The sequence below is a fragment of the Lepidochelys olivacea genome (assembly GCF_965140295.1).
Source record: "Lepidochelys olivacea isolate rLepOli2 genome assembly, chromosome: 11".
NCBI lineage: Eukaryota > Metazoa > Chordata > Testudines > Cheloniidae > Lepidochelys > Lepidochelys olivacea.
Window position 1 is genome coordinate 11577068 of NC_140421.1, and position 19353 is coordinate 11596420.

At 44.9% G+C, this 19353-nt stretch overlaps 2 protein-coding genes across 6 annotated transcripts in view; one reads left to right on the forward strand and one right to left on the reverse strand.

The window, feature by feature from the left end:
• Positions 1-19353, reverse strand: part of MYLK (myosin light chain kinase) — a 325099-nt gene that overhangs the window by 96344 nt on the left and 209402 nt on the right. For 4 of the 5 annotated variants that reach the window (XM_084643345.1, XM_084643346.1, XM_084643344.1 and 1 more), the window contains exons 12-14: positions 15041-15178; positions 9472-9669; positions 7748-7994 (exon numbers count right to left, since the gene is read on the reverse strand). In XM_084643345.1, the coding sequence (XP_084499471.1) occupies positions 7748-7994; positions 9472-9669; positions 15041-15178 (583 nt within the window). Of the gene's footprint in view, positions 1-3403; positions 3545-7747; positions 7995-9471; positions 9670-15040; positions 15179-19353 lie in introns of those variants that run through there. The other variant, XM_084643349.1, reaches the window with a different exon arrangement.
• The window catches only part of LOC311528376 (uncharacterized protein), a 72711-nt gene continuing 57869 nt past the window's right edge, over positions 4512-19353 (forward strand). Inside the window, exon 1 of the mRNA XM_084643350.1 lies at positions 4512-4949. The gene's annotated coding sequence lies outside the window, so the exon portion shown is untranslated. The remainder of the gene's footprint in view (positions 4950-19353) is intronic.

The following is a 19353-nucleotide window of genomic DNA, read 5'->3' on the forward strand; positions in this document are numbered from 1 at the left end:
TCTGTGGTGGGGCCAGGGATGAGGAGTTTGGAGTGCAGGAGAGGGCTCCAGGCTGGGGCAGAAGGTTGGGGTACAGGGGCTCTGGGCTGGGGGTGCCGGCTCCAGTGGGGCCAGAAATGAGGGGTTTGGGCTGCAGGAGGAGGCTCTGGGCTGGGACAGGGGGTTGGGCGGGGGGAGTTTGGGGTCCTGGTGGCGCTTATGGCAGCTCCCAGGAAGTGGCCACCAGGTCCCTGAAGCCCCTAAGCACATGGGCGGCCAGGGAGGCTCTATGTGCTGCCCTTGCGCCTGCAGGCACTGCCCCATAGCTCCCACTGATCGCGGTTCCCGGTCAATGGGAGCTGCAGAGCTGGCGCTGGGGGTGGAGGCAGCGCACAGAGACTCCCTGGCCACCCGTGCACCTAGGGGCTGCAGGATCCTGGCGGACACTTCCAGGACTCACAGGCAGCCTGCCTTAGCCCCGGGGCCCCTGCTGCACAGCCTACCAGACTTTTAACAGCCTGGTCAGTAGTACCAACCGGAGCCGCAAGGGTCCCTTTTCAACTGGGCGTTCCGGTCAAAAACCGGACCTCTGGCAACCCTACTTGGGGGAAAGAGTGGATAAGGAGAGGGCCTTGGGGGAAGAGGCCGGGTGGGGAGCCTGGGTGGGGCTTCAGGGGGAGGAGGCCGAGCAGAGGCAGGCCTCCAGGTGGGGCCATGGTCCAAGCCTGCCCAGCCTCCCCAAATGGAGGAGTCACAAGCCTCCCATGTTCCAATCAATCCTAAAGAAACCACTGCTTGATACTAGAGACCTTTTAAACTGCTTCCTAGTGGCCAGTCTTCCTCTGGAAGCAAGCGAATTAAGAAAACAGGAGAACAGCAACAGTCTCCAACATTACGTGTTAAGCTGCTAGTATACTGGATTCCTCTCAGCCAGGCTTCAAGCCAGGCATGGTATTGGGACAGCACTTGTTGCACTGGTGGATGAAGCCCTCCTGTTGTTCTCAGCCTAGGGATGCTACTTCTGTGCTCATCTTAATGGACCTTTTTGCAACATCTGATACCCAAATAATATTCCTTTCCCACCTCCAAGAAGCTTTCAGCATGAATGGAAACACTCTGAAATGTTGCAGATCCTTCCTTCAGACCAGTGCCAGAGGAACCATGGAAGTCACTCCCACATGAGATAAATGACCATGGACCTCACCATTTTCATTACTGAATGCAGAACCCATTCATTACTGCAGCTTAGCTTTCCTTCTACAAGTTCTTCACACATGCAAAATAAACAAAGTAAAGAAAAAGTCCTATAAACTACCCAGCTATTTCTCCTACAGTCTGGGAATGGAGGAAAAAAAAAAAAAAGAAGAAGAGAGATTTCTATTCCAATTTCTATTTTTAAATACTTGGGAAGTGTTTGGATACTATGGTGATAGTGGGTCACATAAGTAGCTAGATAGATAAAACCATCCTGAGGCAGTTTCCTAAATCCTTTTTTATGATCTGCAGGTTCTAGCAAATGCCTGGGATTTGGGACCACTGGCTTCACGCCTTGACTCTGCCACTGCTTCACTGTGTCCTTGTCAAATCGCTTTAATTCTCGGAGTTAAATCCTGGCTCCAGTGAAATTTATGTGCTTTTTACCACTGATTTCAATGGGGGCAGGATTTTACCTTTGTGCTTTAACTTCACCATCTATAAAATGGGGATAATATGACTTACTCACCTTTGCAAAGTGCTTTGAGATCTTCAGATTAATACGGTGATAGAAGTGCAAAGAATTATTATTATGTAGGAGGGACTGGATGGCTCAGAGGATTAGTAGGAGGATACTAAGCATTTCACATACAGGATGCTGGTTTGACTCCAAGCTAGGTTGATAGTGGCATATATATATGTATTTTTGGCATTCCTGCAACTTATTTTATATATATAAAAACTCTCTCATGTTGGGATCTTATATGCTAAACAGCAGACAGAGGCAGATTTCAACAGCTGAGTTACCAAAACCCTCCTAATGCTGGAATTATGTATAGGTCCCTAACTGTAGCTGAGTTTAATGGTTGCACTATAAAGAACCATGTTGGAAGTGTTGGACTCTGTAGAATTGCTTTGCAGAACACTATTACACAGGACTTATCTTTAAAATGACAAAGAATTTAAAAAACAAACAAAACCCCAGCTGTGAAGCCTGAAGTGATTTTAAAAATAGCTTCTGTCCTAATTGTAGGTTCAGTTTTCTCTGGAACAGCTTTTATGTTCAAAATATCTTGAAAGGCTAATTTCTTGGCAGGATCTATTCAAATATTTTCACTGTACCTTAGGTCTGACACTTCCTGCATGTCCCCAGAAAGTGGGAAGCAAAGAAAAAGCACAGCTAGCTGAAGTAAGGGGCCATGTTGAAGATTCCTGCTGGGTGGTGGCGTGTGAAACAAGGAATGCAGAGTGAATTATGCTTTCTAAAAATTAACTGAAAAAGGGAGAACAAGTTGACCTCTAGCTGCAGCTCTGGTGCTTTAGGGACACTTGTTGTGAGGATTCAGAATAGAGTTTGGCAACTCTTTGCTCAGATGCAGTTATATGGGAACAACGTCCAGATCATGCAAAGTTTTAACCCTAAGAAAACTCACTAACCATACTGGGCCAGATCATCAGCTTCAAAGGAGCTACACTGATTTACACAGCTAAGGATTGGGCCAAAAGTGTTTTACACCTTTATTAGGGTTTGGCAACTTTGTAATGGATAAGGGGACAAGAGACAATGTGGAGGGGAGGTCACTGCTTTCTTCCTTAAAAACACAGAGCATGTTGATAGAGCACAGGATTTGCACAGAAATGAATAACACATTCCCCCAGCCAGACCATTGTTTCTAAAGGATAACTGCCACTGAGTGCAATCTGGGACATCCCAATTGCTCTGCAAATTACCTTTACTCAATGAAATTCAAGGTATCCCTGGCTCATGAGGAGGGGGAGCTAACCTTAGGTTTTCTTCACACCCTCAAAAACTCTATATAAAGAAAAGTAATCAAAACTAATCAAACTTTCAAAGAGGCTGCTAAGGAGGAAGAAAGAGCAATTGTTACTGCTCTATTTAAATGTTGGGGAAGGGCTCAACTATTATGGGGATAGGGTGGTGACCTACGCAGAGCAGAGGATTTGCAGAAGAAGCAAGAGGATAATTGCAAGACTATGTTATTATGGAGACAATGGCTTGGCTTTAGGATTTGGGGGCTTCTCCAATTACTCCTGTTGTCCCTGTTTACACCAGAGAAGGCGCATCAGGAAAGAGAGAGCATTGTAAAGAAGCACAGAGATTTTGGCAAGATGAGATGACGATAAGGTGTATCAAAGCAGGCATCACTGGCAGAGTACGGGGGCGGGGCGGAAGGTGTTTCCATTTCCCTAGTTAAAAAGCACTGCTTACCTTTAATTGGCTAAACCAATTTTTCTTCACTTCCTGGACCAGGATCTGATTTACACTGTTGAATCAGCAAACGGATTCTGCTCCCTTGTCTCTCAACGGAGCAGCGTTGGTGGTGCAGCTATACAGGCTGCTGTTTCCATTTCAATGGCTACAGCTCAGGAGCGGGCGATTCGATCCCTCTATTTATACTAATTTGTGGAACACCATTCCTATGGCCCTTTACAATAACATGTCAGCAAAACATTGCTAAGGTAATGAAAACAAACACAGCTAGCACAAAGAACTGAGTTCTGTTTAGTTTTAAAACAAGAAATAGTATCAGCTTAACCACTGTCCCTTGACATTCAGCATTCCACCCCCAAGGGACAAGGTAAGCAACTAGGCCAGTTAGCATTTATGGAAAGAAAAGAGAAGAAGAAAGGGAGCTAAATAATAACCACTGATAGAACACAATAACCAGACTGGGTTGTATGCCTGTGTGAATTAACTGGGACACAACAGAGTGGAAGAATGACGGTAAGAGGCCTAAAGATTTTTAACATGCTTTTTGAATTTGTGGGTAGTCAATGCAAATGGAAAATTGGGGAAGACATGAATAACATTTAGTAGTGCTTAGAAACCTCAGAGAAAAGCATCTTAGAAACACCTAAGATAGATAGAATATCACACTTGATTAGTCTCTAACTCTTTAAAGGTGTCCCTATTGAAGTCAATGGGAGTTTTGCCATCAGCTTCAGGGGGGCAGGATGTCACCGTGCAAGTGCTTTATGGCTTGTGCAAGGTGCTATATAAAATTAATACGAGAAATGGTAAAGTACACTTCATTTGAAGAAAAATAGACTATGTTTTAAGATCTTCTGGTGCACTACATTACCAGCCTGCTCTATAGCTGGGATTTCTCAGCTACACTATGTGATGGGCTATCCACCCCACACAGGACTGAAAGGGGTTAAAGTGGCCAGCTAGGCCTATTAACTTCACAGGCTGCACCTGGAGGAAGAGCCAGGGTGCAAGGAATTGATTGTAAGCAGGTTCAGCTAGGCTGTAATAGGTGGGGCCTATAAAGCCAGGAACCTGGCAACAGACAAGGGTTGTTGCTGGGAGAGAGCAGTCACTCCCTGGAAAAAGGGAGGAGGGTTTGGAGCTAGTACTGGAAGGGACGGGACTAACCAAGAGTGGTAGGAAGCAGTCCAGGGAAGGAGTAGTGAGGGCTGGGAGAGTAAAGCACAGAACTGCTGGGCTGAGGGTCCCTGAACTGGAGCCCAGAATAGAGGATGGGCCCAGATTCCCTACTAGCTATGGAAGGCACCTGAAGCAATGAACAGGCTTGGGAAAACTGCCTAGGGCTGCTGAAGGAAAGACTCTGATATACCCCCAGTAGGGGGGGATGCCGAGTGACCTAGCCTGAGGGCTGAGTCACAAAGAAGACACTGCAGCTCCTGGGCTGTGAGAGAAGCAACAGACCTGAGAGAGAGAGATGGTGTGATGGTGTGCAACTTCAAGAGCTAATTCCCCAGAGTGACCAGGAGGAGGTGCCAGACTACTGGTGAGTGGCGCACCCCATTACATGCTATCATAAAATCCAGTAGCACTGAGACAGAGGCATCTAGCCCTCCCAGAGCCATGCAGTTAAAGAGAAGGAAAATAGACTCAGCTGTCACTGCCCCAGATAATGGTTAGATTGGAAATAAATGTATTTCCATACTCCACAAACAATTGAGCGTGCAGGAGAACGTGGGCCGCTCATGAACTATTCATGTTGGGCCAGATTCTCAGTTGCTGTCAATTAGTGCAGCTCCATGGAAGACAATGGAGATATGCTGATTTATACCAGCTGAAATTTCTGAGGCTATTATTTGTGGTGAGTGGTTGGTTACCTAAAGCACACGGTTTTGTTTCTACTCTCTGAATAGTAACTGAAACTTTTACAAATCAGAGCTGTGTAAAGAGGGATTTCAAAATTCACCCAGCAAGAATTGCAACATACCTTTATTATGGAATAGAACAAACAAAATGAGTGCACTGATCTGTGTGTGATCCCCAACAATTCTTGTTGTAAAAGGATTAGGGAATAAACTAACTTTTATGTAGCCTCTCTGTTATGCTTTCTTATATCTGCATCTAGCCCACCAGAAATCTCCTGTAGCACTGGCTTTGTTACAGAATTTTCTGCACTTAGCTGTACCTTCTATTCTATACCATATTTATGGTATGGTAAGCCTTCCATTTTAGGTATGTCCTTGCTGCAGAGTTAGCCTGGGTGATCAGCATCCAAGTTATCCTAGCTTGGGTGTGCCACACTGCAAAGTCACACTTGAGTTACTGTGTCCTCACTAGTGCTGTCTTTACCCGTGTGTGTCACTAGGACTTCTGGGGCCATGCCCCATGGTTATTTTGTGCTGCAGTAAGCTGAGCCACTCCCAGTGTATTGTGGGAGAAGCTGTCTTTCCTTCTGGGCACACAGAAGTCACGGACTATCAGCACTTGAATGATTAATCCTGCGTCCATACTGCAAGGTGGGTTACCAGCCTGAATAAAAGCAGAATATGGGCTTCTAGCTCACACCCTCAGTCAAACCACCTAGCATGGGCTGAAAGCATCACTTAACCTGAATGAGAGTTTTTTGTGTGTGGAGGGGAGGCGGGGTTAGGCGAATAAAAGCCCAGGCTAACTCTGCAGTGAAGAGATACCCAAAATGAATCGGCGTTGTGACTCCTCTGTGCCCCTTTAAAATTTTAGTGTCCTCCTCATGTATGCTGCACAGTGTGTTCTATAGGGTAGAAAAAAATCTTTCGTGTGCAAGAAAGAGTGAATAGAACTGAAGAAGTTCCTGTCTGACTAGTGGACAGTTTAATCTGGACTAAAAAGGTAGCCTGTGGAGCAATCAGAGCAAATTGATTTTTTCCCCCCCTGATGTCACAGGCTCAAAGATCCATGGAAGTTAAATAAAATTTAATACAGAAAGTCACAAAATTAGCCAAATTAGGCAATATATCAAAGTACGCTACCTAGCATAGAATAATCGGTCTAAAGTTAGACAATTAAGTTTATGACAAGAAAGGGACTGTTTCTAGGTCTGATTGTCCCCATCAGAAGGGGGAATAAAGCTACAGCACTTTCTATGTGACACAGAAAGGCAGCAAAGTTGATGCTAGATTTGAGGGGCATAATTTTAAGAACAGATTAAAAGGCAAATCCTAGAGAATTTTAAAAAAGCACCTTCCAGGTTTTTAGGGGATTAACCCAAGCATGGAATATCTTGATCAATAAAGGCAATGTATAATGGTGTCTTAGCCCAAAAGAGGGATCAGGAAAAGGAGGCTCTCATTCCAAATTAAAATATTTGAAGCAGATGGTCGGGAAATGCATTTTTCTTCCCCCCCCCCGCCCCAAGGTGAGTCAAACATATGAAATGGCCCTTCCCAGAGGGATCATTCCCTCAAAAAGCTGGGGTCATTAGAAAAAAATCCAATGAGGTAGCAGGGGAGGACTATGAACATGGTAAACAAATAGGCTTGGCCATAACATCCACAATTAGATATATATATTACCTTTTCCACTGCTGCTGGCCAAGCATGATTTTTTTTAGCATCTACAAAGAAAATTATGCCCCCCCTCTTTCCTTCTCTGTCCCCCTTTTGTCTTTCAAATGCACCTCATTTCCTGTCGCAGCTTTAAATGAGTCTTTTGTCCTGTCACATGGACCCAGCTACTCTTAGTCACAAAATAGTACTTTACATTTCTACAGCACTTTGATTCGGGGACCAGAAAGCACATTACCACCATTCATGAACCCCTATAACATCTGTTTTATAAAGTGGTAAGGAGTTGCACCAAAAGATGAAGTGACCTCTCAAGGTCACACACGGAGTCAGGGGCAATACCAGGAATAGAACTTGGTCCCCTGTTGTAACCATTGAGCTAAACTCCATCCAGATCTTCCCATAAGATCAGGAACCAGCAGGGGAAGGACCGGTTACATTGAAAGGCCGTGGCTGGCTGTTGGGAATAACAGGCTTGCTGTCCAGGACAGCACCATGTAAGCCAATGAGATGAGTGAATGCAAGGCTGTGAAGCAGGCACCCTGAAGCTCTTTGCCTTCCTAGAGTGGTGGGAGGTTTTTGCCCTTGAGTTGGGGTGGGTCTTACGAAAGGAAGATGTAAATGGGAGGGGTTTCGTTTTGTTCAAGGGACAGAGGAGGGAGGGATGCCCAGCTGCAGTTTGGGAGATGGAAGTGGGAGGGGTCTGAAAATAACTACATCGAAGTGCTCCACAGGCTGGGGAAACAACAAATCTGCACCTCAAAAAAATTGCTACCATGTATTTCTTTTGTGGTGAACATACCTGAGCTGGATTTCATACTGCCCAGCCTGACGGCGCTGCACATTCCTCATGATCAGCGTGAAGATGTCCTCGTTTTGCAGGATCTCGCACTCCGCTCCCGACATTATTTCCTGCCCATCTTTAAACCAATGAACTGTGGGGAAAGGGTCTCCAGCAATGGCACAGGAAATAAGGACATTCTGTCCAGGAGCCGCTGTCACAGATCGTGGTTTGCTAATGAACCAGGGTTGAATACCGTCCTGAGGTTCTGCAGTGCACAAATGAAGGAGCAATGTGGGATTCAGAAAAAATAAGCAAGAGAAATGGCCACAACCTAAGTGTGAGCATCCAACTGACTACACTATATGATTCTATGATAACTATATGCAAAGTAACCACAGGGTCACAAGGGAATTCTGAACACTTTAGGGTATAATCTTCGAACCTGATAACACAGCTGGCCTTTAGCCTTGCATGAAACTCTTAGTAATACTAATATTAAGCAGTGATAGATCACATTGTTGGCCAGATTTAGACCCATGTTACAAAGTTGCCCTAAATGGAAAGCTGAGGATTTCTCTAGTGTAGGGGGACAAGCTGGAAGCAGGGGTGGAGTCAGTGGAATGTGATTCATGGGGCTGTTACAAGCTAGTGTAACAGATCTGCCATGAGGCTGAACCCTGAAGGCTGAATCCTGGGTAAGGCAGACAAAGCCATTGCAAACCCAGGTGTGCCAGTCTGCTGTATCCAAGGAGTAAGCCCCATCGCCTCCAAATCATTTAGAAACATTAATTTATCAGATAACTCCTGGGAAGTAGGCATCCCATTTTAGGGAAACTGAGACAAGGAATTCAGGACAATGTTTGGAACTCTGATTTTTGGGTGTCCAAAGGGAGACATCTTGGGCCCAAATTTCAAAAGTAATGAGCACCCCATAATTCTAAATAATGCGAATGGGAGCTATCGATGCTCAGTGCATTTGAAAGACCGGACCAACCACATCAACTTGGGCCTCCAAAATCAGAGGAAAAACTGAATGAAGATTTGATTTATCGAGGGCCCCAGTGAAAGAACCAACACTGGAGTGCCTGAAGACTTATGGCTGCTTCTTATATACTTAAGTGACTTGACCATGCTACATCCCTCTATTTTTCTTTAAAAAGAGATGGTGCTGAGGGCACCTAAAGCCCCATGCACTTAGTTTAGGGCAGAGCCCACGCCCTGTACCCCAAACCACATTAAGGATGGGATTTATATCACACAGAAGTTGTCTTCTCAGACTTTGAGGTTGTTTTCAAATTGCAGATTCCAAGTATTCCTCGCACATTATTCTTTCGGTGCTAATAATAAAAGAAGCCAGCATGCCTGGCTCCTGGGCAGGTTTTCCAAATGCCCAGTGTTTTAATTAGAAAGAAAAACAGCATTAAATGTTTTACAGTAAGTCCATAGCTAAGTAAGCCTTGATAATCAGAGTCTGTAGTAGTATTTAGCATAATTCTTGCATTGTCCTTAGCAATAGTGTGCAGGGATGAGGTTTTTAAACTGTAATGTGAAGTTCCATAGTAAAAATGGAGAAGTTGCTTCTGCTCAACAGCTCTTAACCCAAACACACAGATTTGAGTGCTCACAGCATCCACCACAACATACTTTACATACACTATCTACTTTAAATAGACCCTCATCCAGCAGACTGGAATGCCGTCCTCTGTGCTCTTCCTAAATTCAGAGAGCTTCAAGCTTCATACCTTGTACAGTCAAAGTTGCTTGGGTCTGAGTTTCTCCTAAGTCATTCCATGCTTCGCAGGTATATTTGCCTGTGTCCTCAGGGAATACCTCCTGAATGTACAGGCTGTATTCATTGCCTTTCTTTTCAAAGTGAAAGTCTTCTGTCTCTTGGATTTCTTTCCCATTGTGCAGCCAGATAATTTCAGGAGGTGGGTTAGCTGAGCAACACCAAAAAAATAAAAGGCATCAACACAACTGAAAAGAGACGCAACCTCATCAGCTTCTTAGGATCTCAGAAAAGGCCCATTTCAGCCATGGCATAAGCAGGCACAAATTGCACTGATTACCTATTGCGTGCTGCACTTTTTTTTGTGCCAGGACCTGGATCACAGCTCATGAAACACTCTGAAAGACATCCGATATAAACACAACTCGGCTTGTTGCATTATCTCCCCTGCCAGAGCTCCTTTTTTATTTACTGCCATGTATGGGATCAGCATGGAAACAAAACCCACTTGTAAAGTTGAATCTGTATCTGCTGCACCCAGATTCAAGCCAGAATCATCTATTAGGGTCAGAATGGAAGTGATCAAAGATTGTGATTTCAGGTAGGGAAGAACTGGCAGAAGAAATGGTTTCTTACTGTAACTGTGGTTCTGTGAGAGGTGATGCAGATGTGTGTCCCATGCAGGTGTGTGCGCACCCAGCACACCAGAGCAGTGTGCCTAGCAGAACAGTAGGAGGCAGTGCTGCATGCCCCTAGCCCCTCGCCTGGCTACATGAGGCAGTGCTGCCTTGACCCTCTGTTGGTTCCTTCACGCTCAGCACCCAAAGACTAGGCTCCAATGCAGAGGGGACAGAGTGTGTCATGGAATACACATCCACATCATCTCTAAGAACCACAGTTACAGTAAGTAACCGTTTCCTCCTCTTCAAGTAGATGCAGCTGCTTATCCCGCTTAGGTGACTCACAAGCAGTACCCACCCCGAGAGGCAAGGCTCGGATCCTATCTAAACAAGGACTGCCAGACCGCCCAACCAATGTTTGCATCCACGCTGGATGACACAGTAATGGCATAATGGTTCATAAACGTTGGTATGGACAACCAAGTGGCAGCCCTGCAAATGTCCAATATTGAAACATCACTGAGGAATGCTATTGACATAGAATGAGCTCTTACCTGCTGAGGCGGTATAGTCAAAGCTATTTTGTATGCAGTCTTGTTACAGGATGTTATCCACCTAGAGATCGTTGTGAAGAGACCACTTGCCCCTTGATATGATCCGCATATGACACAGATGAGGCGAAGCACGAAATGGTTTAGTCCTGTCCAGGTAGGTTAGACATCTGACATCTAATGTTTGGAGACTATGCTCTCCAGGGATGAATGTGGCTTAGGAAAGAACACAAGTAAATACACTCCCTGGCTCAAATGAAACTGAGAAACCACATTAGACCAATTATTTTGGGTGTGGTGGTAAAGTAACTTTTTCTTTAGAGTAGGTTGGGATGGAGAGGAAGGGATATGGGAGGCTGAATCACCAACATAAGAAGGCCGGAGAAACAACACTGCCTCAGCCATGCCAGGGCAATGAGGTTGAACTTGGCCCAATCTGCTTTCAGCTGGAGGATGACCTGTGGAATGATTGGGATCGGGGGGAAAAGTGTACAAGAGAACGGATTCCTAGCTGAGATAGAAGGCATCAGTCGGGGAGCCCAGACTGAGGCCCTCTCAAGAGCAGAACAGACAGCACTGCCTGTTGTCCCTTGTAGCAAACAGGTCGATCACTGGAATGCCCCATGCTCCTAAATGACCTGTGCGATGCTTGTCTTCAGGGACCACCCATGACTCAGGACAAGATTCCTGCTGAGATGGTCTGCAAGGAGATTCTGGACACCAGGCAAGTGATCAGCTATTGAGTGATACTCTCCTCAATGCAGAACTGCCATAACCTGATTGCCTTTTAGCAGAGCACCCCAGAGTGTGCTTCCCTTTGCTCCCCCTTGCCTGCTGACATAATACATTGTGGTGGTATTGGTACGTAGGTGAACCATGGAGCCCCTCATACAGTCCAGAAAGGCATGACCTGTATTGTAGATGGCTTGAAGCTCCAGGACGTTGATATGCAGTGAGGTCTCCTGCTCTGACCACAGAGGGTGGGGTAGAGAGAAACTGGATGGCATAGACAAATCTGATAGTGCTTAGGACCCAGCTGTCAGTGATAATCAAGCCCCAAGCATTGTGATAGCTAGCCAGCCAGTTCTGAACAGAGGCGATGACTTGGACCATTGCTCTGGACAAAAGAGTAAAAATGGGAGCTCAGGGCATCAGAGGGGAGGGGCGTTTTGACTGGCCAAACCCGGACCTGAATACTTTCTCTTCTGAGACCTATGCCCCTTTCTGAGGTAGAGCCATTGTCTTGGGGAAGGGACAGGCAGCTCAAAGGTGTGTTGCAGACAGTATTGGTGCTGCTGTTGACCTCCATAGTGGCACCTTTGCACTGCGGGAAATATACACCTCCCAGAAATGTAACATAACCCTAGAATCCTTGAAGTGGAGTCTTGTCCATCTTGTCTGAAAAAAGCACTCAGCTGTTGAAGGGCAAATCCTCCTTAGTCTGTTGCATGTTGGGAGCAATGCACACATTCTCCAGCAAGGACACCCTTCTCATGCCCCTGCTGAGGCCATCACTCTTGTCGAAGTGTCTGACATTCAGCGTGGACTGCAATGTCTTAGCCACCAAACAGCCTTTGGTGACGAACCCCTGAAACTTCTCCTTGGAGGCTTCAGACAACTGTTCTGCAAACTTAGACACAGCCGTCCAATTCACAAAATCTTATTTGGACAACAGTGCCTACTGGTTCACAATCCACATTTGCAGGGAAGAGGAGGTTTAGATCTTTCTACTCCTTGTCCTTAGAAGTGAACTTAAATCTGCCCTGCCGGGTTCTATCATTCATGGCAGTTACAACCAGAGAATTTGGGGCCAGATGGAGTAAATGCCCTCAAATCCCTGCTCTGCTACAAAATAGCATTTCTTCAAGCCCTTTGTAGGAGGGAGTACCAAAGCTGACGTGCTCCAACGAATCTTTGCAGGCTCTAGGAGCACATAGCTAATAGAGAAAACCACTCTCCCAAGGGCAGGCGGCTGTAGGATCTCCAACAACCAATGGGTATTCTCCTTCAGTCCCTCCTCCTGAATGCCCAGGGAAGCAGCCACGTGCTGCAAAATGTCCTGGTTGGCCTTGAAGTCCTTGGGCACTAAAGGAAAGGAAGAGCCAGGCACTGTTGAATCAGCTGGAGACAAAAAAAAAGAGGCTACTAACTGAAGCAGGCTGGATCCTGTTCTTGGACTGATGAACCTGGACAGGATGACTCTGGAGGCTCTGTAAGGGGAAAGCTGAACTGCTGCAGGTCCAGGCATCAAATCAACAGTCCCTGCCACTGATCTACCTGGTGATCTTACCTTAGGGTAAGCTGAGGGAGTGCGACCTCTTCAGCTGAGTGTCCCATGGGTGCCAGGAGTGGTAACAATGCAGCTGACAGTGATGAAGTGGAGGGTGGCAAGTGCTGCCCCAGTAACACTGGTGGCACTGAGCACAGCACAGTAACAAGGAGTTTCCTGGTGCTGAGGAGGTCCTGAGCCTGGCACTACCCCACTTCCACAGGATGCAGAAGGGAAACACGGGGGTGCAGTGCCAACAGACACCAGTTCAGTCGCCCACCCAGCCACCAGGGCTATAAACTAGGTTAGCCTTGGAACAGTTCTGGACCAAGGCAGAGCTCAGGACAGAAAGGCAGAGGAGGCCCACTGCAGCCTGATATGCCACCAGCATGGAAACAGCTGCTGCCGACGTCACCCTTATAGGTACCAGACAACAGAGACTCCAGAGCTGGAACTGGAGTAGACAGTACAGGGTCTCTAACCTCCCTACACAGTACCGGGGAGTGGTGAGAGGGACCTGCTCCACCCTGCATGCTGGCAATAATACTGGGTGGGTCCATGCTCTTTCTGGAAGAGAAGAGTCTCCATGAGATCTGGAGTGGTCTCAATTGGCCTTATGCAAACTTTTCCTTGGTGCACTTGAGGGGGGGAATCAGCTCCTCCATCTCTTCAGTGAAGCACTAGATCCAGAGTGCAAAACAGCAGCAGTTTCAGAACCTGAGGGCGACCTTCAATCTGATATAGGCCTTGGTGTTGAAGCGGGCCATGTGGCCTGCAAAGTTCCCTAGCCACCTGAGTCCATTTTGTGGATGATTTACAAATTGACCACCACTCCCTGACATGGGCCTTGCCCAAGTACAGCAAGCATTGTACATGAGTATTACTTCCCCCCCCCCCCCAACAGACAATGAGGGTATCACTAGGGAAATACTTAACTAAAGGTAATTCACACTAAATCTCAACCAACACTAAAACTAAGGGAACTAACTATATACAACTAGAAAAGTCTCTCAACTATAGAGAGAGAGTTTATGAAGTTAAGAACCACACAGCTGTGACTCTAGCCACACGCAGTAAGAAGGAACTGAGGGGGGTTGAGGTAGTGCTGCCTCATATAGCCAGGGGAGGGGTAATGAGCACTGCCTCCAAGGGTACTGCAAGGCAAAACTCTCTGGCTCCAGTGTGCTGGATCCTGAGTGGAATACACAGCTGCATCTACTTGAAGAAGCAGCAGATGAACACCAAAAGAAACAGATGCTAGCTTAAACGAGAGGTCCCTGGTGAGAGCACAAAGTACAATGACAACTTTTGTCCAAAAGGCTGTTTCCCAGTCACCTTCTCGAATTATTGTAACAGGCAAAATTATTTCCAGTAGAAGGTTTTCCATGAGATGTTGGTTGCTCCATAGGGAAGATCTTAGCCAAAAGGTGGTAGGCTTGGGGTTTGTTTGTTTTAATAGTTCAACTCTGGGTCAAGCAGGTGAGACCCTTACTCACACTGGGCAGTACTTTACCCCTTGCACCATCCCATATGGACTAAATAGGACTGCTCAATAGTAAGGTACTACTCAGTGTGAGTAAGGGAATCAAAGAGCCATGGATATCAATGGAGATGTCTGTGATAGGAGGTAACGTTGAGTATTTTTTAGTACAGCTCTTTTGGAGATAAAAAATAATAAAGGTGTGAGCTATAAAATGACATTTTAGATCCTCTGATCAAAGTTAGCTGCCAGAGATTTGTGTTACCAAAGTTCATACTAGGGCTGATCTCTCTTCTACAGCACTAATCTTGCACCAGCTGACAGCAGTTCAATCTTGTCTGGTTCACAGCACAGGCTATTATGAGCCCTTCAAGACTTAATTTCAGTTTAACAACAAGGAGTTGATATTATTCTGCTTATTACAATAAAGAGATCCTTCTGCAGATCTGAACACTAACAATAGACAGTGTTCATCCACCTTCAGGCTCAGTCCAGACAACCCTAATTTTTACTTTGTTAAAATTGGCTCCTTGAAGCATTATATTTAATTACAAAGTCTCTCTCAGTAAGACATAAAAGGCAAACACTACACATTTTAATTATTTGGTAGGTCTAGCATCCAAGGTTTTTCTTTTAAATAATGCTGATACTTTGTTACTCACCTGATACTTCCACAGTCATTATTACTTGGCTTCCATCCATGACCTTGAGGTCAGTCAGGCCTTTAAGGAAGACTGGTGCAAAGGCGTTGTTTGTCTGAACAGACTGTGTGCTTTCCACTTTCTTGCTGCTTTTCTTTTCTGTGGAATCAATGGAAAAACAGACAGGTCTCTTACTGGAAACTCTCTCAATGCATTTTAGCTGCTCTTCAACTCAGGGTGATTTCAGTTGGGTGGTCTCAGTCCAGTTCTTAGACAGGTATACACGTCACCAAAACCCACCACCAACATGGCTGTCTCTCCTGTTGGCAGCCTCAGAAGAGAGGCCAAAGACTGAGTGAAAGTTTTGACTGAAGTGTCCTCCCTCCCCCAATCCTCCCAGCTCAGAGTTCAGGTATATTGGCAGGATAGCATGGAGACATTTAAACTCATTTTCCTTAATACACCTGTCCTTATGCAGAGACTTTGTCTCCACAGCTGACAATCCAGTTCCTTTCATGAGTGCTAAATTCATAGTGGAATATGGAAACCCACCTCACCCCTCTCCTGTATTACACTCAGCAAAATGTGTGATGATGGGAAAGATTCCTTACTGCCCCCGAGGCAATTGGTTTATGCCCTGAAGGATGAGCTATGTTTAGCCTTACTTTAGGGTATATAACTAAACTACAGCTCCTTTAGTTAAAAATTATCCAGGATTGTTGGAGACTCCTCCTACAGTCTGTCTGGAGGGATTCATATGGTGTGAAATCAGCTTATTTGGCTAGATCCTGACAGATGCATCAGATAAGGGTAGGTACTTCTGCTCAAAAGCTCAGAGGAAGTGCATTTATGGAGCCAATGTACTGGCGGTGGCCAAATATAGCAAGCCATCAAATATCTGTCAGTCACTTGGGAACACTTGCTGTTTGATTTATCTTGTGAGCTCGCTGAGGGTAGAGATTGTGTTGTCTTGTACAGTGACAAGCACATACTCATGGCCCTCCATAAACAAGAACAGCTTCTTTTGTGTCTGTTCCCATCCAAGAGATTTTTGCCCTAATTCTCCCTAAAGTATTTTTGTCTAAGAGGAGCCTTTTCTAATGGTTTTGTCCCAGAGGCTTATGGTATAGGAAGTTTTTCCATAGGGATGGATAGCAAGAGATTGAAGCTTGTTTGGTAAGAAATGTGGGAACTCAAACCTACTGCAGCTGAATGTAATGGGCTTAGTTTTTGAAATGCCTAGTTTTCCACTATGCTTCATTTATCTAGCACCTATTTGCAGCGCGAGTGGCATTGCATAGGTAAAATGGTCATGCTTTTGGTTCAGGCCATCTCCAGTAACAAGCTACCAGGGTTTGTTAGCTCCCCCCGTATTTCATTCTTCACTCATGGAGAATGTTAGAGAAAGGAAGTGCTGGAAAAGGACGGCTGCATTGTGCAATCCAAGCTAGTTTCCTCTGCTACATTTCTAATGCCTGGCAAAGCACCACATACAAAGGAATAAAGATCGGGGGGAGAATAGCCATTAAAAAGGGGGGAGGAAGAGAGAAATAGGACAGGAAATGGAGAGCAGAGACCAAAAAGGACACTGAGAAATAATGCTTCTAGAATTCCCTTTATCCCAGCATCTCCTAACACTTTACAAATACAGAGAGAAGGACAAAGGCACGCAAAGAGGAGGAACGGGACAGGCAATCTAAAAAAGAAGGAGCAGGAAGAACACAAAGGGTGAAAACAGCATGGTTACTAACAGTACTCCACTAAGACTGACCAGGACATTTATTTAGAACCTTTGACTCCCTTGTTCTGTATAATCTAAAAACAGGTGAATTTCTGTTCTGTTTTCAAGAGACTAGCACTACACAGTATACCCAGAATATGTTATAAACTGGTTTAGTCACTGCAGATGGAATATGTGAAAAACAAAACCCAAAAACAATGTAAGCAGCATTGACTCCTCCGAATGTGCACCACAAAAATGCATGTTTTATGCACTGGAATAAAACCATCTGTTTATACAAAGCTGTATCAAAGTTAAAGGACATCTGCAGTAGTGGTGAAGAGCAAACAAACCCCTACAAATAATTACGTCTTAATTATAACAAAAAGAGTGATTATAAGTTTAGGCTCCAGTTTTGCAAGTTGTTCCAAGCAGATGAACCCCACCATACACATGCAGCGTTGACTACTTCACTTGGGCTGTGTGTGGAAGGAAGGCTCTCCCCATTCATAACAACTTGCAGGATCAAGATCTAAACAGCAATCTGCCATCGTGACTGGCCAATGCTGACCAATAATACCTGACACTTTAAGGTGAAGTGCAGAGAGCTAAGCACCGCTTAAATCTCATACAAGGTGTAGGTTGAATTTAAGCAGTGCTTAGGCTTGTACCAATCTCTACACAGAGGTGAATTTCACCATTACAGAAAGCATAAAGGTATTTAAACAATGTTTAGCTCAATAAAAGAGCTGGAAGGGAAAGCGTAAAAGGGTATAAACTAGTGAGGGAGAAGAATTATGAAGGTGGGATAAGGAGGAAATGGGATGAAATTATGGACATGAAAAATTAGGCTGAATATCATTGGGGGGCATTTCTAAAGCTGAGCAGTGTCTCGTCAGGCGCAGAAAGAAAGACACTGTGTATATTATAACCTCTAGGGAGACATTCCTATCCTTATAAACATGTTCTGTATCAATACACAGATATTGTTTTAAACTTCTCCTTAAGAATGTATTAAGCCTTTCAGATTTACTTTAAATAGTCCACTACTTAATTTCTCATTATATTTTATGACCCAGTAGTGGAAATGACACTTTTCTGATGCTTACGCTTGTTAGACTGCGCATATGGCAGGGAAGGCAGCTCTGTAGCAATGGATGTGAGCATTTATGAGACCCTGACAGTGCTCGAATAGCTCCTAATTGCATCTGTTCTGAGGGAGAATTCCATAGGAAATGAAAAGTGCAATCAAAGAATCATAGAAATGTGAGACTGGAAGAGACCTCAGCAGGCCATCTCGTCCAGTCTCTTACACTGAAGCAAGACTAAGTATTGTCTAGACCATCGCGCACAGGTGTTTGCCTGTTCTTAAAAACTTCCAATGACCGAGATTCTACAACCTCCCTTGTTCCAGTGCTTGACTAGCCTTACATTTAGGATTTTTTTCCTAATGGCTAACCTAAATATCCCTTGCTGCAATTTAAGCCCATTACTTTTTGTCCTGTCTTCAGTGGATAAGGAGAGCAATTTATCACCCTCCTCTTTATGACAACTTCTTAATGTACTGAAGACTTTTATCATGCGGCCCCCCCACATTTACAATTCTCTTCTCCAGACTGAACAAACCAAATGTTTTCAATCATGGCTAAGATAACTAGTATTCCCATTCAAATTATGACACCTAGTAGTCGTATGACCATAGTGCCTAGGGGCTCTAGTCATAACCAGGACCCAACTGTACTAGATATTGTACAAACACAGAACCAAAAAACAGCCCCTGCCCCTGGGCTTACAATCTAATTAGAGTGCAGTAAATGAACGGCTGAAGAGACTGACTACAAAGAAACCGGAACATACTTTTTTCAGACACACACAGCACTAACAAAACTGATTTAACCCCCGCCCCTCCACCACCAACGATGTGTCTTACAAAGCACAATCTGATTTTAAGCTATTCCTGTTCAAACACAGTGTGCTGCACGCACTGGTATTTTAAAGCAGGTTATCATCATTGCCATTTATTTCTAAACTTGAAAATGTCTTCTTTTAGAGACTTAAATTCTGGATTTTAAACACCATCTGTTTAAAAGGAAACCATGACCACTTATTCCATGTAATGTCCCATCCTCTAAAAAGGACACAAGACACTGGATATTAATTATGCTTAGGAAAATTGAATGGATATGCTGACAAAGCTGTGACTGCTAATGAACACTAGACTCTGACAATATGGGTGTTCTCTTGCTGTATCGCCGGCTCTTAGTCTAAAGCCACACTTTCTTATTTTGGGATCCAACTTTACAATGTGATGTGCTAGAGTGGAATGCTTTACTCATGCGGCATGCTTGTGCTGGAGGATTAAATTGCAGGATCTGGGCCTTAATCATTACCCAGCTCTCCTTTTGTAAATCACATATTGCAGTACAAGGTTGACGAGGTAATATCTTGTATTGGACCAGCTCTTCTTCAAGTCTCTGTGTAAGCTTGAAAGCTTGTCTCTCTCTCCAACAGAAGTTGGTCCAATACAAGATATTCCCTCGCTCACCTTGTCTCTCTAATATCCTGGGAACAACATGGCTACAACACTGAAAACAATAATGCATTACAGTAACTT